Genomic DNA, 22,274 nt, shown 5'->3' with positions numbered 1-22,274 from the left:
GAACTTACTGAAAAGGTTTCTGGCCTTCTCCGGCTCACTGACCAGTGGAGGCCCGACGCCAAACTTGTTCTGGGCCATGACTCTGAACTCGTACTCATGGTTCTCCGTCAGACGGGTCACCACATAGGCGCACTCCTTGGGGTCGTTGGAGACATGTACCCAGGACTTCCTGTTCTCCTCGCGCTTCTCCACCACGTAATTGGTGATCTTGGATCCACCATCATCTGTGGGAGGATTCCAGGCCAGGCCAATCCTCTCCGCAAACACCTCAGTGAATTTGATTGGTCCAACAGGTGGGCCAGGAGGTCCTTCAGGGAGAGGGAGGGAGGGAGAGTCCCATTTGTTTTGTATAATCAATCATGTAGCATCAACAGGAGAAGATGCTGATCTCTGATAAATCTTTACATTTGAAAAGCTGCAACAAACTACTATATTTAGGATTCCTATTGGCTGAATCACTTGAGCTATGATTAATAATCAAATCTCTCATCAATTCAAATCTCAATTTGTAAATAATTTACCAAAGAATTGGTTTGGTAAATTACTATATTGGGTTTTAGCAATGCTGAATTATCTTGTTAATGTTTGTATTTCTCACCCAGCACTGAGAGCTTGATGTCCTTGGTGACGGTTCCCAGATTGTTGCTTGCTGTCAGGCTGTAGAGGGCACTGTCGTGCCTGCTGGCCTGCTGGATCAGCAGTGTGCACTTGTCGTGGGTCACCAGTTTGTTCATGTGCTGGTCATACTGGACGGCGGCCTTCTCATCAGGTTTTGCCATGCTGGCCTTCTGCCAGGTGAGTGTGGGAAACGGACAGCCGCTCACCTTTGCCACAATACTGACATCACAGCCCTCCTCACCCTCCATGGCCTCACGCAGCTCGATGGTAGGTGCACCTGAAAGAAATTAGATGTGTCATAAAAGCAACCTGTAGCTAACATGTTTAAAATTCAAATGTTTGTGAGCCACTTGTCCACAGTCACTTGTCAAAATTTTTAACTTCTACAGTCCTAGCTGGGTAAGTTGAAACTGAGTGACTTGTGATTGGCTGAGACGTCTGTCACTCACATGTCTGGTCCTTGATGACCATAGGTCCCACGGTGGCAGAAGGTCTGCTGGGTCCAGCAGCGTTCACGGCCTTAACTCTGAACTCATACTCTCCTCCCTGAAGATCAACAACAAGACAGTCAACACTAAGTTTGGGTCAAAAAGAAACTTGATTTTATAACTTTATCACATTTTATCACACAGTTGTTAGACACCATAGATCTTTATCAGTTGGAGGCTCGGCTTCACCTCTCTGCTGGTTTAACTGGTATTTGTTGAGCAGAAAAATATAACTAATAACTCTGGGTTTCCTCAGGGTTCCAAAACGATGACTAAAAACAGACCAAAATTAACCAAACTACATATCCATTTGTGTGACATTTTGTCATAATTGCTGTGTGAAGTCTTGAGTAATGGCTAAAAAGCATTTTGTGAGGTCACACTGACCTTGACCTTTGACCATCAAAATCTAAACAGTTGATCCTTGAGTCCAAGTGAATGTTTGTGCCAAATTTGAAGAAGTTCCATCAAGGCCTTAATGAGATATCGTGTCCAAAAGAATGGGACGCATGGCCAACCCAAAAACAATATGCCTATGGCTCTGGCTGTCGCCAGCGTGGAGGCATGACAAAATGATCATCTGGCCCGCTTTCCCCTGTTAATCAAGGCAGGAAGTAGTAAAATGAGGCCAACCTCCTTCAGGTCCTCCACTACGAAGGTGAGCTCCTCCACATCTCTCTTGTTGCACTGTTTCCAGGTCTCCTTCTCCTTACCACTGGTGTCCCAGCTCAAACGCTCGATGATGTAATGCTTCACTGGAGAGCCGCCATTGTTTTTGGGAGGCTCCCAGCTCAGAGTAACAGTAGTCTTTGTCACCAGGTTGACTTTCAGCTTCGTGGGGGGGTCAGGTGGGTCTGAGGAAGAGGAAGAATTAAGATTAGCATGAGGACAATTCAAGTGAGGTTTTAGCAGTTGCACTGTATCACTGTAGTTGGAGTAGTGGATTTGTCCTCACAGATGGGGTCTCTGGCCCGAGCAGGTTCGGTCGTGACAGTGAACGGGCCAAATCCAAGTCTGTTCTCAGCCCGAACCCTGAAAAGGTAGTCCTGACCCTCCAGCAGACCAGGCACCACAAAGGCCTGGCTGGCACAGGCTGCATTCACCTGAAAATAAAATTGAACAATTTATCAGTTAATCAGTCTGAACTAATTCAACTGATACACAAAATTAAACCTGGGCCTTATTCTTGTAACTGTGAGCAAACAAACAAAGTTTGCTGGCTGGCTAATACCCTGTAAAACTGCCAAATGGACAAATGAGCGAAGTTTACCTTGGTCCAGGCCTTATCAGTGACACTTTTCTTCTCAATAAAGTAGCTCTTAATTCTCTCTCCTCCATCATTGTCTGGAAGTTTCCAGATCAGTCTCATAGTAGCCCGAGTTATGTCAGTAACCTTCAGCTCCTTTGGTGGCCCAGGGACATCTGTAACCAGGGGTAAAAATACAGTCAGACATCCAAAAACAAAACAATATACCGACGCTCTTCTGAAGAGAAACATTCTCAGGTCTGTGGTACAACAGTTTAGGGTTGAAGTCTATGGACATACCAAGGACATTGACTCTGACGTTGATGTGTTTCTGTCCAGACTTGTTCTTGGCGGTGATGGTGTAGCGTCCAGAGTGGCTCCTCAGGCTTACAGGGATGGTCACAATGGACTTGGTGTCTGTGGACTCAACCTAAACACACAATGAGAACACAACAACAAGACTCAACCATGGGAATAATATAATAATAAAAAAAAACTTTATTGAAAATTTCCTCCCACTGTTTTATTGTGAAGAAAAAGTGTCATGAAAGTGAAAAGTGTAGTGTAGTTGCGTTGTTGTGAAGGTCTTACCTCGGAGTCCACAGGCAGTGTGTGCAGTTTGTTCTTCTTGTGCGACTTGGCTTTGCCATCAAAGTCCCAGGTCACCTTAGGAACAGGGCGGCCCTTGATGGTAGTGGGGATCTTGATTGGATCTCCAGCACGGATGCACAGCAGGTCATCAGCCATGACATCAAGGGTGATGAAAGGTGGAACTGCCAAGTGGAAACATCAGTGAAGTACAGAGATACATACACAGGAAAACCTTTGGACAGTGGTGAAGGTTATTTATTGTCGTGAGACTTTAAAGTAGGACTTACGCTGGATATCCTCAATCAGAACCTCACTGGTGCGGGGACTGGGATCGGATTCACCAATGTCGTTGACAGCAATGATCCTGAAGCGGTAGCGTTTCAACTCACGGAGGCTGGGCACAGTGAACTCAGTTGTGGGGTGAAGGGTGTCGGGGTCATTCACCCTCACCCACTCAGATGTGCCTTCATCCTGGATCTGGATGATATAGCCCTTGATAGGGCTTCCTCCGTCCTTCTCTGGTGGTTTCCAGGACAGGGTAACACTGTGCTTTGTCTTATCAGCCACCTCAGGAGCAGCAGGCATGCTTGGAGGAGCTTGAGGGAAAAGCAGCAGTGTGTGAAACACTATCCATTATAGGAAACTCAAAGTCATCATTCATCATCTTTTGGTAAAAACCAAACTTATTTATTATTTGATACTTTAAAAAGAAGATTGTTGTGTTTTACTCACTAATTGGATCGACAGCAAAGGCAGAGTCGGACGGTGAACTGAATGGTCCAGTTCCTGCAGAATTGCAGGCAGCAACTCTGAACTCGTACTCTGTTCCTTCGAATAGACGAGTCACCTGGGAGAAACAGACAGGGAAGTATTAAATATCTGGTGGTAACTGACTACCAAGCAACAATGTGGTTAAGTGACCTTCCTAATGGTCTGTAACAGATCACCCTGACGATATATAAAGTATCCTCTTAAAGGTCTTTGACATGTTATGGTATTTCTTAAGTTTGTGATGGACTAAGGGTCCAAAACCATCCTAAAGGTCCATTCCAAACCTTGTTAAAGGTTTGTGATAGACTTTCTTAATGGTCTGCAACAGGCCTATCTGAAGGTCTAAGCTAAATCATCCTAGCTCTGTGGCATATTCATATTAAAAGTCTGCAATAGACCTTATTTTAGGACTTAAGCAGACCACGTTAACTGGCACTGTATGTGTGCCTTCTTAAATCTCTATGATAGACCTCCCTAAAGATCAGTGACAAGTCATCCTAATGATTTATGGGTCTGTTTGGGTTTACCCTGAGCTTCAATTTTGGCATGCAGGAGGATGATAAAATTTGGATTCAAATGCAGACCCCATATTTGCAAGCTGAGAGGTCTTTAAGCACTGAAACAAAGTTCCAGCAGCTCACCTGGTACTCCCAGCCTTTCATGCCCCTCTTTGTGACTGGCATCTTGTTGACTCTGGCCCAATAGCCAGTGCCTTTCTCCCTCTTCTCCAGCCAGTAGCCAATAATCATGGAGCCGCCGTTGTCCCTGGGAGGCTCCCAGGTCAGGGTCATGGAGGTTTTGGAGAACTCTGCAATGGTTGGTTTCTCTGGTGGGCCAGGAAGGCCGAAGGGGTCTGTGATCTGAACTTCCTCGGTTGTGCAGGGGTCAGATTTACCATAGCGGTTCTCAGCTCGGACCCGGAACATGTAGGTCTTGTTGGTCTCCAGGTTCCACACCTACACGAGAGGAATGTCGTGTTACCATTAGTCAAATAGATCTATAAAGACCTATGAAAACCTTATAATTAAATATTAATGTTGTTGTTGTTATCAGGACATACCCCGTATTTCTTCTCGATAATACTGTTGGTAACCTCCACCCACTGTGGCTCAGGCGGGGCTTCTTGTCCCTCTTCCAGCTCTGGTTCCTCTGTCACGACCTCCTTCTTTTCAACAATGTAGTTTGTAAGCTCGCTGCCTCCGTCATCAAGTGGTGGATCCCACTGGAGGTAGCAGGACTCCGCCTTGATGTTGGACACTGTTACATTCCTGGGTGGAAGTGGTCGGTCTGAGGAAGGAACATGAGTTCAGTTGGAACGGTTGAAACTTCACCAGACTAATTTCTACTGCACAGAATTCTATTTCATATACTACATAGCCTCTGATTAAGTCAGTGGCATGTTTCAACTTACCCAGCACCATGACAGAGATGGTGTGCTTGGCTGAACCCATGTTGTTGGAGGCAGACACAGTGTAGCTGCCATGGTCCCTCCTGTTGGCTGTTGGGATGGACAGTGCAGTCTTACAGTTCATCCTGCCAGTCACCTCCGTCTCCATCAGTAGCGTCTCAGTGGGCTTCTCTATCACCACGTCATCCTTGGACCACTCAACCTTTGGGATGGGAAGTCCCAGGACATCAGCGGGGATCTCGATTGGTTCACCCTTCTTCACGGTAATGCAGTCACCCTTGAAGTGCTTCAGCATGTGGATCTCGGGAGCCACTGAGAGGAACAGGATGGGAACAAAACAACTCAGCACACAATGAAAAACAATAGTAGACACCATTAAAATCCTAATGTTTTAGTTGTATTCATTTTGAGTAGGAGGATCAGGGGTTTCACACTGTGCCTTACCTTCATCATCTTGGATGACCACAGTAAGTGGGATGGATGGCTCACTCTCTCCGATGAGGTTGGCACACTTGATCCTGAACTCATACATCCAGGCCTCATCCAGGCCCTCCACAGTCATGGTCATGTTGGGGCAAATCTCTGTGTTGCAGGGCTCAAAGGCCTGCTGGTCTTGCCTCTTCTTTTCAACAAAGTAGCCGATGACTGGGCTGCCACCATCATTACGAGGTGGCTTCCAGGCCAATGTGATGGAGTTCTTGGTGCGCTCAGTGTAATGGAACTTCTCAGGGTATGATGGTGGTCCTGCAGAACCACCAAAGCAACAACTACTTTAAGTACAAATCCACTTTTCAACCAAGGCCACTTATCATGACACTCATGAACACTTAAGTCTTGATCTGGTAACAAATGAATGATCAAATGATTTTTGGACTCACCCTGTGGGTCCACAGCCTTGATGGGCCCCAGCTCAACAGGTGGTCCCAAGCCATACTTGTTCTTGGCAATGACACGGAACATGTACTCCTGTCCTTCCATGATGCCCACACACTCACACTTTGATGAGGCGGTTTCAACGGGCTGCCTCCATGTATGCATCTTTGCATCTTTTCGCTCCACAATGAAGCCGGTCAGGTCGCTGCCTCCGTCATCCTCAGGGTCATCCCAGTTCAGGAAGATCATCTTACGAGTGACAACAACGGGCTTCAGGTCCGTGACAGGTCCAGGGACATCTGAAGATAAGACAATGTTCGCATTCATTTTTACTTCATAGCATCAATTAATTTCAAGTTAACTGTCCACTATTATCAAGTCCTGCCCTGACATCCTGTACTTAAACTTACCCATGACCTCCACTCTGGTCCAAGCACTCTTGATACCACTGGGGTTGCAAGCAGAGATCTGATATTTGCCACAGTCCTTCCTCTGGACATTCTTGATTGAAACAATGCTGTCATTGCCCTCTGTGAGGATCTCCACACGGTCTTTGTCAGGTTTACCATCATCCTTGGTCCAGGTGATGAATGGGTAGGGTTTACCTGTGACTGTAGCAGGTACAAGTAGTGTCTCTCCAGCTCTGATGACCACACCATTCTTGATGGACAGGTCCATTTCAATCACAGGGATCTCTGAGGAGACCAAGCAGTAACCGAGGAATGAAGCAAAAAAAAAAAAAGATTTACATCAACATATGTGACCTAATTAAAATCCAATTCGAGTGTCTTTAGTTTTTGCTGTGTCTTATTTTGTTTTATTGTCTTGGCTGACCTGCAGGATTCTTGACAAACACAGACTCTGTGAATCCTGGTGTTCCCTCTCCGGCAGCATTGCAGGCGATGACTCTAACCAGGTACTTGGCTCCCTCACGAACTCCATAGACAGTGAACGCCCGGGTCTTCCAGGGACGCTCTGTAGACCTGGACCAGTCCTTGGTTCCAGCCATGGCCTGAAAAAGATCACAGAACAAAGATAATTAGCCCAAACTGAAATCAAGACAGTTTACTTTTTTCTTTGTTTTATTTCACACACACACACACACACACACAATGAATGAATAGAATCCAAAACTTCAATATCCTATAATATTGACTTGACTGTTTTTTTTTCACAACATATTTCCTAAAATTAAGATTTGGATCAATTATAACGCCAAGAAATTAAAGTTTGGTCATTACATCACATTTTTCAACTGAGATGATAAAGGCAACATAAGGGGACTCTACTCTGGTTTTGGATTAGAACACAGTTCAAGGTCTGGAATGAAGAAACAGCGAGACAGGAAACAGAAAACAAATGTCAGAGGTGACTTGATGATCTGACCTTATCCACGTGGTATCCCAGGATCTCCCCTCCACCGTTGTCAACAGGTGGGTCCCATTCCACGTCGATGGAGTGGTCGGTGGTTGCCACCACTCGGGCAACTGGTGGTCCAGGAGGTACTGCAGTGTCACAATTAACACAGGAGGGTCATGTAAAATCTGAGACCAACTGCATTTTCATGGACATGGGTATGATGTTTATGACTCTTATTTTGCTACATATATGAATGACAACCAAAAATTTGGTGATGTCGATTATTGTCCTGCACCCGCACAACCAGAAACAGATTTGTACAAACACAGGGTTCAGAACAGTCTACATACGGATCGGAGCCTGGGCTGTCTTGGGTTCAGAGGGGACACTGAACTTTCCTGGGCCTGCCTGGTTTTCAGCCGCCACCCTGAAAATGTACGTCAAGCCCTCCAGCAGACCTTCAACATCCAGCTCAGTGTCAGGGACAATATTCCTAAAGACCAGGACAGAGGGATGATATTCAGAAAACACAGCAAAAAGGGTTTTGGTAAAATTCTTTCAACATGTTTTGATATTTCATCACATCAGCCAATCAAAATAAGGTTTGTGTTTCCTTACCTGTTAACACGTGCCCAGTGTGAGCTGTTGATCTCACGACGCTCCACCCAGTATCCCACAATGGGGCTGCCGTTGTCGTTTGGCTCATTCCAGGTAACCAGCATGCTGTGAGCTGTGATGTCATCAATCTGTGGCTTATCAGGAGCCTCAGGAGGTTCTGAGGAGAACGAAAAGACAGAAGAGCAGAAAAAAACTGAGTGATGTTCAGTTTACTGTATGTTGTTTTTTTTCCTCAAGTTTAACTGTATGTTACATTTTAAGTTTTTTATTTTTTATTTTTTTCATTTTTATTTTTCCCACAAAAAGAGCATTTTTACATCAACAATGATGGTAAATTTAAATAAATATATGCCAACTAGCATTACAAGCTAACAAGAAGAAGTATTTAATTTTTGACATAAAATGCTTTTATCAAGTGCATGAGTCATATACTATATGTTTTTTTTTAATTATTTTTTGGGGCTTTTTATGCCTTTATCATAGATTAGTGGAGATTGACAGGAAAGGGGGTAGAGAGAGGGGAATAACATGCAGGAAAGAGTCGGATCAGTCGGGAGTCGAACTGGTGACTGCCTGCTAAGAGCGTCTTGCACTCACATGCTACGTGTCCTAACCACTCGACTACTGGGCCGCCCCATATGTAAATAGACTTTAATGAGGAATTACACCTGATGATATAATTTGGCATGTAATCAATGTCAATCAAAATGTATGTGCATCAAACCTAGTACTTACAACTAAAGCATATTCAACATGTAATGACACAAGATTTACATGCATGACAGACTTCATTTCCATAACCTTTAAATACAAAACCAAAAAATAGCTTCACTGGCATCGTGACCAGGAGTAATAATAAATGAAGCCATACCGAAAGGATTCTTGGCGATGAGTGGTTTGGAGACACAGGGAGGACCGGCACCATACTTGTTCTCGGCCACAACCCTGAAGATGTACTCCTTCTTCTCTATGAGTTTGGGTACCAGGTAGCGGCATCCTCTCAGTGTGGAGGTGACACTGCTCCAGCCAAACTCCAGTTTGGAGTTGTCCTTCTTCTCCAGAGTGTAGTTGAGGATCTCACTGCCACCATCATCCAGAGGTGGATCCCACTTGCAGATCACAGAGTTCTTCCTCACCTCCTCAAATCTGAAGTTCACAGGGGGACCAGGAGTATCTGAAGACAGACCACATGATGTCAGTCTTTAAAATGTCTAAAAGCTACAGCAGGTATTTCTTTTTTTTTAATTTTTATTTTATTTGGTAAAAGCAATAATACACTTTCCATTCTGTTACATACAGCATTCACCTCATTTCAGACTTTCCATTTCCATCCAGTATTAAACGCTACAGCAGGTATTTCTATAGGAGGACGCTATAAACATCTGCCAAACAATTTTATCTTCCCTAAAATGTTAAAAAAAAATTAAAGCCCATCATTTGTCAAAAACGTTACAGGTCTAATTGTGAAATTGTCATCATTTCATAGAGCAATTTCTCAATTTTTTTTTTGCAGTCGAACATTTGTAATTAGTGAACTGAACTGGTCCTCAGGACAGGCCCAGACAGACCCTGGGGAGGGTCATCTGGGTGTCCTAGTTTAAACTAATACCACTGTGATTAATAATGGAAACGGATGAATAGATTTGTGAATATGAAATGTATAAATCAACAGGAATGAAACAGAACAGAATTCTCACCAAGCACGTTGACCTCACAGGTTGCTGAGGCGATGCCGTGGTCGTTCTCCACCTTCACCATGTAGACACCGTGGTCGGTGCGGAATGAGTCCCTGATGACGATGGAGGATGTCCCCCTGCGGCTGTTGTCAATGGCCAGACGCTCATTTATCGTTGGGTAGTCAAACTCCTCCACATCCGGCTCTGCAGCCTCCTCCTCCTTCTTCTCCTCCTTCTCCTCCTTCTTTTCTTCTCCTTCCTTCACCTCACCCTCCTTTTTCTTCTCAGCTTCACCTTCCTCCTTCTTCTCTTCCTCCTTCTTCTCCACCTTCTTCTTCAGGGGCCTCTCAGGCCTCTTGCGGAGCGGCTCAGGGCTGATCACCTGGTTGTTCCAGTACCAGGTTATCTGAGGATACGGCGAGCCAGAGATGTTGGCATTGAGGCAGATCTCGCAGCCTCGCTTTACGCTGAGACCAGACTGCAGGCTGCCACTCAGGAAAACCTTTGGAGGATCTGAGAGAGAACACAAGTAAGTTCAACAACAACAGGTCCTCTACAGCTCACTGTTTAACATGTTAGATCTCTTTTGTTTAAATATTTTGTGTGGACAGAGCCAGGCAGCTGTTCCCGTTCTTTTTAGTCTCTATGCTAAGATAAGCTAACTAGCTGCTAACTGCAGCTTCATATTGAGTGTACAGACATAAGAGTGGGATCAATGTGAGGGCATTTTGAAACTGCCCTGTGTATGAATGGATAAATCTGTAAAACTGCTGAGTGTTAATAAGGAGCTGACGTCATCCTTACCAACAGCATCCAAGGCCTTGATGAATGGCGTGTTGCGTGACGGCTCGCTGACCCCGGCTGCATTTTCAGCTTTGACCCTGAAGGTGTAGTTCTTGCCCTCCGTCAGTCCTCTGACGGTGTAGGACAGGACAGGCACCAGGAAGTCGTTGCACCTCTCCCACTTATCCTCTCCCTTCTGCTGCTTTTCTAGGATGTAGCCCATGATCTTGGAGCCACCATCATACATGGGAGGCTTCCAGGTCAGAGTGACAGTGCTGGACGTGGGATTGTGGGTCTCCACATCCACCGGTGGGTCGGGTGCATCTGACACAAGAGACAAATTTCAGTTAGAAATCTCCTCAACAAAAACTGCCAAAGACTTTTCATGCATGTTGTAACTTTTGGAAACAAACATTCACTCATTAGAAGAATGAAATCTTCTGTGAAATAGCATCCAAAATGTTTCTGTCATTAAACAGATTAAAAACTTGATTCGTGTCATTGTCAGAATTTAAAAAGTTTAGTTATTCTTTTACTACTTCAATAAAGCTTTGGCAGAACTGAACCAAAATTTGATTGTAGACAATCTAATGAATTCATATCTAAACCCAAACTGAGGTAACACTGTGTAGTGCTACTCATGACTGATCGTCATGTGTAAAATTGGTGGAGTGGTCCTTAAATAATCAATAGAAAATCCACATGTATGATATCAAATACGTAGTGAAAAGAGATGTTTCTTACGTTTCTGGTCCTCTGCGATGACCGGGTTGCGGAGCTCAATGAATTCTCCTCCTCCGATCTTATTGACAGCCTGAACTCTGAAGTAGTACTCTCCATTGGGGATGAGGTCTTTAACGGTCCAGCTCACCTTGTTCTCTCCAGACATCATATTGACGTACGTCCTCCTGCCAGCCTCACGCCGCTGCAGAAACAGATGAACCAACAAATTACTGTTATGTTGTTTTACAGACGAGCTCTGTTCTCAGATTTGAAACCATCATTGCGGATCACAAATTAAACCATGACTACATCTCAGACCTGCAGGACGTAGTGAATAATCGGGCTGCCGCCATCATAGTCTGGAGGATCCCAGGACACTTTACAGGAACTCTTTGTGATCTCAGAGGCCACAATCTCCTTACAGGGACCAGGGAGACCTGAAGACAGACACACAGAGACATGAAAAAATAATCTGCTGCCCAGAGTCCAAGACAGGGATGTCTTTGTGATAAGGTAAAAACTGTAAGTGACTGAGTACCGATAACTTTGACGTTGATGGTGGCGCTGGCGGCTCCCAGTTTGTTTTCCAGAGTCACTTTGTACACTCCAGCGTCGGCATGAAGGCTGCTGTCGACCTCCAGGTGACAGGAAGTATACTCCTTCCTGTTGAGCACAAACAATCCCATCAGTCACTGTTGCTCCGACAAAGAACACCAGACCACACAAAGCAAAGACAAAAGACACACATTTAACTGCTCCCTGAAGCAGATACAGGCGAGTTTTAGCTGAAAGATGAATGATTACTCAGGATTAAAGATGAAATGATTAATTGATTAATCAGTTGGTTGACTGATGGGAAATTAAAGTAAAGTAAAGCTGGTTTCAGCTTCATTAAAGGATTCATACTGGAGACATCACTAAATGCCCTTTATGTTTCAGACTGCTATTTCATTTTTTCTTTTTGTTTAGTGTTTGCTTTAATATTAAATTACCTTTGACATTTAAAAGTGTTTATAGTTTTAAAATTATAAAATATAAAAACAATTAATGGGGTTGTTCTTCATTTGTATGGGATCTTTCATTCTCAGAGGAACTTATGAACTTCTCTTGGCAAGAAGGACCCGTCAAACTGACCTGAAGCCAAGGCGTTCATCAGCTTTGAGCTCCTTGCCGTCTTTGTGCCAGGTGATTCTGGGTGAGGGGACGGCTCTGAAGGGAACTGGGATGTGCAGCTTCTCTGTTTCCACAACAACTAGGTCTAGAGTCTGGAAGTCCAGAGTTGGGTTACCTGGAAACACAGAAAAAAAAAATTGGACTCATTCACCCATTTCTGTCAGTTTGATGATTGAAAGTACTTTGCACTGGAAACCTTGAGGACATTGTTGTACGTTCTTACAGTCAGAGTCTTTGGCGAAGACGTTTTCTGAGATGTCGGAGGGCTCACTCACTCCAACGGAATTGATGGCCCTCACTCTCAGGATGTACTCCTTCTCGGGGACCACGCCTTCCTCCACGCGATATTTCAGCTCCTTCACTGGACGGGAATTGACCCTCATCCACTTCTCTGTTCCAGCCTCACACATTTCGATGTGGTAGCCGGTAATGGGGCAGCCGCCGTCCCTCTGCGGAGGTTTCCAGGCGATGGACAAGAAGTCCCGGTTGGCTCCAGTCACATGCAGCTCGATGGGTGGTGACGGGACACCTGAAGGGGACAGGAGAGACAAGGTTAGAGTCTATACAATTTAGCAGCACTCTACTTTTCTCTGAGGAACCATGACTCATGACTGGACCGACCTGTTGGATCTTCAATGGTGAGGATCTCGGTGGGTTCGCTTGGATGTCCAACGCCAGCCTCATTCTCAGCTCTGACCTGGAACTGGACCTCTGTTCCCTCAATGACGTCTGTCACTCTGTACTTACAGTCTGGACCTGAAGTCTTCCCACATTTGACCCAACGAGTTCCAAGCTTCTCCTTCTTCTCAATGGAATACCTAGGGGGCGGAGTCATGAAATGCTAAACACACTTTCATACTGTAACCCTGCTGACTTTCATCATGAGGATTAATGACTTGTAATTTAAAATATTTTAATGAAAAAAACTGAAACACAAGTGAAAGAAACATGAATTATTTGAATTATATATTATAGTATATATAGTTTTTATTATTACTATTATTATTTTGAAAGTCTCTTGACTACCTGAGGATGGGTCGGCCACCATCATTTTTAGGCGCCTCCCACTGAAGGTCCACATATCTTTTGGTCACAGCATTGACAGCAAGGGCGTACGGTGGCCCAGGAGTAGCTGTACCAAAAAAAAAAAATCATTGGTCAACAGTGAATTAAAATAATTCCTTTATACATTGCTAAAATATTTCTGTGACTTACTGAAAGTGTCTTTGGCGAGCACTGAGTCCTCCAGCTCGCAGAATGGTCCGAGACCCACAGCGTTCTCGGCTGCAACGCGGAACACATAAAGTGATCCTTCATTGAGTGGAGTCACACTGTACTTGAGCTCCTTGACTGTGGTGTCCACAGTCTGCCAGCCTTTACGCCTGACATCACGCTTCTCCACCACATAGTTGGTGATGGGCGAGCCTCCGTCACGCTCAGGCACTGTCCACTTCAACTCGGCACTGTTCCTGCTGATGCTGACAACATCCAACCAGCGAGGAGCTGAAGGAGGGTCTGAGGAAATCAAGACAAAGATTTCTCCATGTTGGCTCTCAAACTGATTTAACACAGTGTGTCTCTGAGCAGTAGTTGTGCTCCATGTTTAACCTTAACCATGTCCAAATTCTAAGGGCAAAATTTATCCACTATCCACTTCACTTTAGTATAGAGTAAAGTACTGAGTGTTTTTAAATAAGCAGTAGTGAGTGAGTGAATGAGGAGTGTCATACTGTCGGTTTGACTATTCACATGGGTTCACGTGGTTTACAATATGTTTTTAAAAGGAAATTATATTTAAAAACAAACTCTTTTTTTAAAACTTCTTCATTTGTTTTTTTTCTTGTATTAAGGCCTATCACTGTCATGAGCCACTGTGGAGGCTGTGGAGCTTCCAACATGTTTCCTCTACTGTCAGTTCAGTCCTAAATGTTCAATCGTTATCATTAAAATCAAAATGCTTTGTATTGTTATGGTGTTGGATGTGGGCCGTCAAGATTTTCAAGATTTTCAAGTGGGCTGTGAGTTGGAAAAGGTTGAGAACTGCTCTTCTACAGTTAGTTTAACATGTTGTGCCTATTTTAGAGCATCAGTTTGACTGAGTGTCAGTTTTTCTTACTGAGTCTCTCTTTGCAGAGCACTGGGTCACTTGGCTCACTGGGCTCACTCTCCCCGGCCACGTTAACAGCCCGCACCCTGAATGAGTACTCCTGTTTCTCCATCAGGCCCTTCAGGAAGTACTCCAGAACGCTGATGTTCTCTGCCACACGGATCCAGTCCGTGGTACCGCTCTTCAACATCTCAATGACGTAGCCGTCAATCTTCGCTCCGCCATCATGCTCTGGTTTGGTCCACATCAGGAAGCAGGAAGTCTTAGCCACATCCTTCACTGTGGGTTTGCCAGGAGGCCATGGAGGATCTGGAAGAGGAATGACCATGATCTTTTTCACTCTCTGAAAGGATTTTAGATGCTCAGACACAACTAAAGTGAGTGGGTAAATGTCTTAGTACCGATAGGGTCTTTGACGAGGATCGGGTCTGTCTCTTTGCTGGGTTTTCCAGTTCCAGCTAGATTCTCAGCCAGGACTCTGAACTTGTACTTCTTCCTGGTGGGAAGACCTTTGACTCTGCAGAGGAAAAGATGTCACAGAAACACAGTAAAATCCAACAAATTTTAGCATTAAACTAATGTTTACACCAATGGTTACACCCACTAATGGTTACACCAGACAGTAGAACAGCTGGACTCACCTGTAGTTGGTGTCTTTGATTGGCAGCTTGTTGCATCTGATCCACTTGTCATGGTCAGGTTCGTATCTCTCCACCCAGTATCCTGTGATTGGGCTACCTCCGTCCTCATCAGGCTCGTACCAGGTCAGAGTCAGCGAGTCCTTGGCGATGTCTGAAGGCTCTAACTTATAAGGAGCTCCGGGAGTGTCTGAGAGTGAGACAAGACGGATCAGTTTCATCACAGCTGACCCTGACCACATGATGATCCACTTTTACGCGAAGAGCTGTGGAGGTCTTTAATGGTCTGAACAGACGACCACTGGAGCAACACATAGTAGTCCCAAAGAAATGGGTCTTGATTGTGATATTTTAAGAGAGGCATTAGGTTGTTAGAGACTTTGGTTGTCAATTTTCAGTGTGGTATGTTCTGGTACTGCAGTGACTCATTCTACAGTTACTCCCAATGAATCTTTACTTAAAGGAACATTTCAGCATTGTGTGAAATACACTTATGTGCTTTCTTTGGACAGAGCTAGGCTAACTGTTTCCCGCTACTTCAGTTATAAGTTATCAAAAAAGCAAAAACGCCACAGTTTTCCTGCAACAATACAATTTCCTGTGCTAAACATCAGTCCTACCGAAGGGGTATCTGGCGATGATGGATGGGTGCTCAGCCGGTGGGCCAATACCAAACTGGTTTTCAGCAAAGACTCTGAAGATGTACTCCTTGAACTTGACCAGGCCCACTGCTTTGTACGTGGTCTGTTTGACAGTGGAGGACAGCCGGTGCCAGATCTCACTGTCGGTGGCTCGACGCTCCACAATGTAGTTGGTGACTCTGGAGCCGCCGTCATCACGCGGAGGGTTCCAGGCCAGGAAGCAGGTCTCATTAGTGATCTCAGAGATGTCAAAGGCAGCCGGGGGACCAGGCTTATCTGTGTGAGGAAAGTAACACTGAATTACCAGAAACTAAAAAAGTCATTATTCCATTTATTTTCTCCATTGTTAAAAGCTCATACCGAGGATGTTGACGTCAACGGTGGCAGTGGCCCGGCCACTGCTGTTGGTGGCCTCAATGATGTAGGTGGAGCTGTCGTCTCTCTTGGTCTTGGCAATTGTGACGGTGGAGTGTCCTGGCTTTGTGTCAATGGTCACCCTGTCATCTGGTTTGAGGACCAGGTCAGCCTTGGTCCACTTCACACGGGGCTCGGGCTTACCCGTCACCTCAGCAGGGAGTTCGATCTTGCTGCCAGCCTTGGCAGTCAAACCAGCTAGCAGCTTGGCATCCAGCTGGATCTCTGGAGGTTCTACATGGATGATAAGAATGAGGGTCAGTCAGATGGTTTACAGTTTAGAGAATAATTAATAAGAAGTTTGGGGAATTCCCAGCATGAAAATTTGTGTAGTTTGCAGTATCTGGTGTAGCAATCCTGCTGGGTTTCTGCTGTTGTTGGCAATCAAGTTAGAGTTTTTTCTATCTGCACAAGTTAAAATCAAACAAAAGACAAACGCATTGCTTTCCATTATGGTCTTGACTCTGTCTGGAGGTTAAAGTCGGTGGTTTATTTAATTATAATTTTGTGTTTTTTGGAGCTCATCACTTCAAGAAACATTTGGACTAAGATCATTTAATGTGAATATTAAGAAGAAAACACAAATATCCTTCAGATTAGGTTTTAATTTTGCATTGTCTAAATAATCATAATTAATCCTCCTCACTCCATCATACCTACTATTGAACTAGAGCAATGTGAAAAGTCATTTCGGGTCTCTGAAAGGAAGATGCTCTCGGTACCTTTGGGATCAACAGCCTGGATCTCATCAGTGGCCTTGCAGGGCCGGCTGGCTCCAAGTCGGTTCAGGGCTCGGACTCTGTAGGCGTACCACTGGCTCTCAATCAGACCGGTCACCTGGCACTTCAGCTCAGGCACCATGTCGCCGCAGGCCTCCCACTTATCGGTTCCTCTCTGGCAACGGTCCACGTTGTAGCCACGGATGCTGCTGCCACCGTCGTACTTCGGTGGCTCCCAGGTCAGGAAGATGCCGCTGGCAGACTTGTCTCTCCACCTCAGGTTCTCTGGTGGGTCAGGGACAGCTGGTGGGGAAAAGAGATGGAGGTTAGAAAGTTCCTTAATTTGCAGTTTCATTAATGAGACATTTTAATGTGACTCACTGGCAGGAGAGGAGACGTTGATGGGCTCGTCAATGTATGCTGGCTCTCCTGGGCCACACTTGTTGCAGGCAGTGACCCTGAACAGGTACTCCTTTCCTTCAACCACGTCAGTGACAGTAAACTCCTGATCCTGGACACCTGCGGCCACCTGAGAGAGAGAGAGTTTGAAATGTTTATCAGATGTCAAAGACTGCTCTTGTTGTTGTTTCATCAAAAACACGGTGGAGAACTCCTTCACATTACAGGTTTCACTGTATCTATTACTTATTAAGTTAAAATAAGTGTTTTGTGAAATAATACACAATGCGCCTCATTGAACAACATGTTTATATCCTTACTCCATACTTTCTTCTTTGAGGTTTGCTCATAACAAATGAGATTTAAAATCAATTTGAGAGTTTTTGTTGCAACTACTGAACTGTATAAAAATACGCCAATGAAATCATGAAAAAAACAAAGTTTTCAAATATCACATTAAATTGTCAACCATGGTGAACAGAATATTAATGATGCTTTAAGTTTTTATAGATGCTTCATTTAAAGGTATATTCTGGGCATTTTTTGCCTTTATTGACAGGACAGTAGAGATTGACATGAAAGCGGCAGAGAGAGAGGGGGCATGACACTCAGGAAGGAGTCGGGCCAGACGGGAGTTGAACCGGCACTCGCCTGCTAAGAGCATCTGCTCATGTGGTACGCGCCCTAACCACTTCCCCGTCAGCCACCCCAGATGCGTCATTTAAAAAAGTGCTTTGGTTTAGAACAATCTGAGACCAGCCAAAGTTTGTTTCTCTCACATCATCATGTTCACAGTTGTAAAAACGATGATTAAAGCACCTGAGAATAAATTAACTGTAATAATCAGAATTGCAGATTTTGATACCATACCTTGACCCAGGTCTTGCGCGATACGTCCCGTTTCTCCACCTGGTAGCCTGTCAGAGGACTTCCTCCATCATGCTCCGGAGCCTCCCAGCTCAGGTGAACATGCTGACGTGTTACCTCCAGGACCTTGAAGTCCTTGGGAGCACTGGGTGCAGCTGGAGAACACAAACAGAAATATAGTGATGCCAAATTCTTACAATTTGTTTGTAATGAATGAAAAAATTTATTCAGATCAGCTGCTGTTTTTTTTTAATTCTTTACCAATGACATTGACTTCGATCTCTCCAGAGACAGATGTGACATCGTTCTCCAGATGCAGAGTGTAGATGCCTTTGTCTGGGCGGACGCTTGGCGTGACGATCAGTTCTGTGAACGTGGACTTGGTCATCAGGGAGACGCGCTCATCAGCAGTGGTCAGCTCCTTCTCACCAAAGGTCCACTTGGCGACGGGGGTTGGGTATCCAGTGATGGGGACTCTGATGGTGAGAGGCTGAGGGACAATCACCTCCAGGCCATCTTTGAAAGCACTGAGGTCAAAGCTTGGACCAACTGGAGAGGAGAGAGATAGGCATGATGGAAAAATTGAACATAAATGCACTAAATCTTTATGTATGGAAGGTCAAGATATGCTCTCTGGTAATACTTAACATGTTACTTCAAAACAGTTTGATATAGTTCACATAATCTGTCACATAACTACTATAAAATATGAAGATTCATTGATAATGAAGCACATTAAAGGCATCTCACCATGTACGTCGTCAGCCAGCAGAGGTCCGATGATGTTTGACGGGTCGGAGACTCCGGCGGCGTTTTCAGCAAACACTCTGTAGTTGTACTTGGTGCCATATTTCAGACCAGACACCTGAAGTAAAAAGTCACAGCTACAGTGTTAAAACAAAGTGAGATTCGAAGTGAGCAAATTAATCTAACAAGAGTCGCTGCAATATAATGTAATTTATATGCAGAGCTTTTATTTGAAGCAATTTTAAGGTAGCAGCTGTTAAAGTTTTATTAAAAATAAATAATATTTAAAGTCTTGCTAGGTCCCCTGCTGGAGGGCTTTTAGTTTGAACCAAAACATCTGAAGGGGTTTAGTTGAATTTTATTATATCAGGATAAACCTCTTGATTTTTATTTTGAAGGAGCAATCTGAATATTTTTACTGTGAAATAGCAGCCAAAAGCCTTTTTATCTAAAACATCTTCTGGGGACTTTTATTGTATGGGAGCTGCTGAAAGACATTTACTGTGAAGCAGATGTTAAAAGGTTTTTACTGTGAGGCAGTTAAGGGGCTTTTAATGTGAAAACAGATGGAGGGCTTTTACTTTTACTATTTGAACAAAGTTTCTGTGAAGCTGTGAGAGGGAGAGTTTTTTTATTCTGGGAACAGCTGCACAACATACAGAAAAGATTCTGATGTGGCCTGACAGGCTAACTGAGCTGCTCTGTGAACTATGCCAGGAAACAGGAAACAAGATTTCTTTGGACTGTTGTTTGTACCTTGTAGAAGAGGTCGGGGCAGAGGCGGGCATTGCAGCGGAGCCACTTGTCACTGCCATCCTCGCAGCGTTCAATGATGTATCCGGTGATCATGCTGCCTCCATTTCTCAAAGGAGTCTCCCATGTGAGCTGCACTGAGTTCTTGTTCTGGTCCTGCCATGACAGGTTCAGAGGGGGACTAGGACGCTCTGCAGGGTGGCACACAAAAAAACACAAATATTACTTTATTATGTTTCTTTGTTTCTATGTTTGTGTTGAAATTGAAACGTGCACTGAGCTGGAGCGTGAAGACAGTCAGGAGAGGAAATAAATATTAGGACAACAAAGAGGCTTTGGGGTATATATACACTAAGGAAACCTGGTTCTAAATGGTTGTTACATACACACATACAAAATCTGGATGCCTTTGCATCAACATATTAACACATTCTGTTGACTCAGCTTTATGACACTACAGGATGCAGTGAATCCTGTCTCAGTCAAACGTACCGATGGGATCCATGATCTTGACGGGTTGAGATGCGGCGCTGGGCTTGCCAACGCCGGCTTTGTTCTCGGCTTTGACTCTGAAGATGTACTCTTTGTTCTCGATGACGTCGTTGATGGTGGCAGTGAGCTCATCGGCTTTAGTAACCTGGACGGGTGACCACTTCACTGATGTTCGGTCACGCAGCTCAATGATGTAAGAGGTGATGGGAGAGCCTCCGTCCGACTCAGGAGGCTCCCAGGAGACAGTGCAACCGAACTTGGTGACATTTCCTACGATCACGTTCAGAGGAGCCTCAGGAACATCTGAAAAAGATGATAAACAGCTCATCACAAAGGATATTGTACCTTTGCAGTGAAAATGTGGTGGGTAAGCGTAGTTTTAGAGTTAACTAACATTAACCAAGACTGGTTACATTAATTTTAAGTGGGTATCAGCAAACTTTAAATTACATCTTTAAATACATCTGTTTACTACTTAATTTTTAGCTCCATTTAATAATAATTTCACAGGATGGTTTCACAGGAATGAGACATTTCTATGGTAGAGTATTTATATGTTTTTACTTGTAAAACAAAGGTTATACTCAGGTCTTAACTCATTTTTAGTAGAACAGAAAAAGACACATTTATGACAAACACCATTGACAGACCCTGTTCCTGTATTTTTTTCTCCATATCTACTCATTTAACATAAAAATGTCAATATAAAGTCACTCTCACCAAACTTGTTCTTCGCCTGTACAGGTTTGTCAGTCTCTACGTTGGGTCCGCTGCCAACCCGGTTCCGGGCGCAGACTCTGAACAGGTACATGGAGTCCTTCTGGAGACCAGTCACCGTGTACTCGGGACTGTCAGCGTGGTCAGTGGCCAGCGTCCAGGTCTTACGCTTCACATCACGTCTCTCCACCACGTAGCCAATGACCTTGCTGCCGCCATCATTCTCAGGCTCCTCCCACGCCAAGCTGACCTCACCATCAGCAGTGTCAACCACCTGCAGGTTCTTCACGGGTCCCGGAACATCTGGGGAGAAAAACAGAGGATCGTCAGGATGACATGAGCAACACAGGGACAGTTTTTAGAAAAGTTTGCAGCAGTTCTTAATGACATCGGAAGCAAAGTTAAGTTTGTATGGACACACGTATGTTTGTGAGGCATTCTGGGCCTTTTTATAAGACAGTGACAGAACATAACTGATAGGGAAAGACAACAGAGATTGATGTGGGAGGACACCTAACAAAGGTCTGCAGCCACACTTGAACTCAGGATGTTGCAGTGACAAACCCAATAAGCCTGATGCTGTGCTCATGTTAAGTTAAGAATGTCTGTCTAAAGAATGACTGCACTGACAAAAACAACAGTGTCCTTGTTTTGATTAGACTGAATGCTGACTTGGCCGACGTGGGGCTGTGTAAAGGAGATATGATCAGAGTCACTTCAGCCTCTAACTCACCAATGACATCCAGGTTAATGAAGGCTTCTCCCTCTCCGTGTTTGTTCTTGATCGTGATCTTGTAGCGTCCCTGGTCGGACTTCTTGGGGTCCTTCAGCCGGTACTCTGTGCGGTCGGCGGATGTGTGAATGTTGTCTTTGGGCAGACTCACGTTGTCGTACAGCCAGTCGGCCTCAGCCTTCGGGTAGGCGTTGTAGGGGACGGCCATAACAATTGGCTTCCCGACATCTGTCACATAGCTCTGGTCTGTGGTCTTTATTTGAGGCACAGCTGGAGAAGGAAGAAGAGGGAGGAAGGAAACACAGTCAGAGAGACAACACCGGAAACTGAGAAGCACCTGGACATCTGTTCTCCATCAGGCTGGCAAAGAGTGGCTGAGGTGGTGTTTCAGTGGGTGTCTTACCTGCAAGCTCCAGCTTGGCCTTGGCGTCTTTGTCCTTGACGATGACTCTGTACTCTCCCTGGTCTCGGGGTCTGATCTCGCAGACCTGCAGTCTGTGTACTTTACCCTCACTCATCATCTGGTATTTGTCTCCCTGGATGATGGTCATATTGTTCCTCAACCACTTCACCTCCACTCTGTCTTTGTTGAGCTCCACCTCGAACACAACGTCCGAGCCTGGAGGTTCGAACACATCCTGTGGTGGTCTGATGATCTCCACGGGGGTCTCTGCAGGACAGAGTGAGGTTCATTCAAAGCAGGAACAGAGCTTGGAACAG

General features: G+C 44.8%; 1 protein-coding gene across 20 annotated transcripts in view; it reads right to left on the bottom strand.

Annotated features, from left to right (window-relative positions):
* The window catches only part of ttn.2 (titin, tandem duplicate 2), a 213,788-nt gene that overhangs the window by 71,452 nt on the left and 120,062 nt on the right, over positions 1 to 22,274 (bottom strand). For all 20 annotated transcript variants that reach the window (XM_071472682.1, XM_071472683.1, XM_071472679.1 and 17 more), the window contains 46 exons: positions 21,958 to 22,224; positions 21,555 to 21,824; positions 20,825 to 21,124; positions 20,105 to 20,407; positions 19,616 to 19,803; positions 18,863 to 18,977; positions 18,374 to 18,661; positions 18,116 to 18,267; positions 17,228 to 17,375; positions 16,850 to 17,149; positions 16,074 to 16,361; positions 15,693 to 15,989; positions 15,076 to 15,262; positions 14,836 to 14,951; positions 14,444 to 14,743; positions 13,543 to 13,842; positions 13,354 to 13,459; positions 12,949 to 13,145; positions 12,551 to 12,856; positions 12,289 to 12,442; positions 11,693 to 11,817; positions 11,473 to 11,591; positions 11,176 to 11,356; positions 10,453 to 10,755; positions 9,670 to 10,161; positions 8,844 to 9,146; positions 7,973 to 8,129; positions 7,705 to 7,847; positions 7,382 to 7,500; positions 6,830 to 7,007; positions 6,406 to 6,690; positions 6,001 to 6,294; positions 5,567 to 5,866; positions 5,126 to 5,434; positions 4,775 to 5,001; positions 4,356 to 4,670; positions 3,676 to 3,790; positions 3,231 to 3,539; positions 2,944 to 3,125; positions 2,653 to 2,782; positions 2,377 to 2,528; positions 2,062 to 2,209; positions 1,740 to 1,960; positions 1,068 to 1,164; positions 599 to 895; positions 9 to 308 (listed from right to left, as the gene is read on the bottom strand). In XM_071472682.1, the coding sequence (XP_071328783.1) occupies positions 9 to 308; positions 599 to 895; positions 1,068 to 1,164; positions 1,740 to 1,960; positions 2,062 to 2,209; positions 2,377 to 2,528; positions 2,653 to 2,782; positions 2,944 to 3,125; positions 3,231 to 3,539; positions 3,676 to 3,790; positions 4,356 to 4,670; positions 4,775 to 5,001; positions 5,126 to 5,434; positions 5,567 to 5,866; positions 6,001 to 6,294; positions 6,406 to 6,690; positions 6,830 to 7,007; positions 7,382 to 7,500; positions 7,705 to 7,847; positions 7,973 to 8,129; positions 8,844 to 9,146; positions 9,670 to 10,161; positions 10,453 to 10,755; positions 11,176 to 11,356; positions 11,473 to 11,591; positions 11,693 to 11,817; positions 12,289 to 12,442; positions 12,551 to 12,856; positions 12,949 to 13,145; positions 13,354 to 13,459; positions 13,543 to 13,842; positions 14,444 to 14,743; positions 14,836 to 14,951; positions 15,076 to 15,262; positions 15,693 to 15,989; positions 16,074 to 16,361; positions 16,850 to 17,149; positions 17,228 to 17,375; positions 18,116 to 18,267; positions 18,374 to 18,661; positions 18,863 to 18,977; positions 19,616 to 19,803; positions 20,105 to 20,407; positions 20,825 to 21,124; positions 21,555 to 21,824; positions 21,958 to 22,224 (10,383 nt within the window). The remainder of the gene's footprint in view (positions 1 to 8; positions 309 to 598; positions 896 to 1,067; positions 1,165 to 1,739; positions 1,961 to 2,061; positions 2,210 to 2,376; positions 2,529 to 2,652; positions 2,783 to 2,943; positions 3,126 to 3,230; positions 3,540 to 3,675; positions 3,791 to 4,355; positions 4,671 to 4,774; positions 5,002 to 5,125; positions 5,435 to 5,566; positions 5,867 to 6,000; positions 6,295 to 6,405; positions 6,691 to 6,829; positions 7,008 to 7,381; positions 7,501 to 7,704; positions 7,848 to 7,972; positions 8,130 to 8,843; positions 9,147 to 9,669; positions 10,162 to 10,452; positions 10,756 to 11,175; positions 11,357 to 11,472; positions 11,592 to 11,692; positions 11,818 to 12,288; positions 12,443 to 12,550; positions 12,857 to 12,948; positions 13,146 to 13,353; positions 13,460 to 13,542; positions 13,843 to 14,443; positions 14,744 to 14,835; positions 14,952 to 15,075; positions 15,263 to 15,692; positions 15,990 to 16,073; positions 16,362 to 16,849; positions 17,150 to 17,227; positions 17,376 to 18,115; positions 18,268 to 18,373; positions 18,662 to 18,862; positions 18,978 to 19,615; positions 19,804 to 20,104; positions 20,408 to 20,824; positions 21,125 to 21,554; positions 21,825 to 21,957; positions 22,225 to 22,274) is intronic.

Source organism: Trachinotus anak, unplaced genomic scaffold, assembly GCF_046630095.1.
Source record: "Trachinotus anak isolate AG129_WGS33_773 ecotype Australia unplaced genomic scaffold, CSIRO_AGI_Tana_v1 ptg000039l, whole genome shotgun sequence".
Classification (NCBI taxonomy): Eukaryota; Metazoa; Chordata; class Actinopteri; order Carangiformes; family Carangidae; genus Trachinotus; species Trachinotus anak.
Note: the sequence above shows the minus strand (reverse complement) of the source record. Positions and strands in the feature narration are given on the sequence as shown.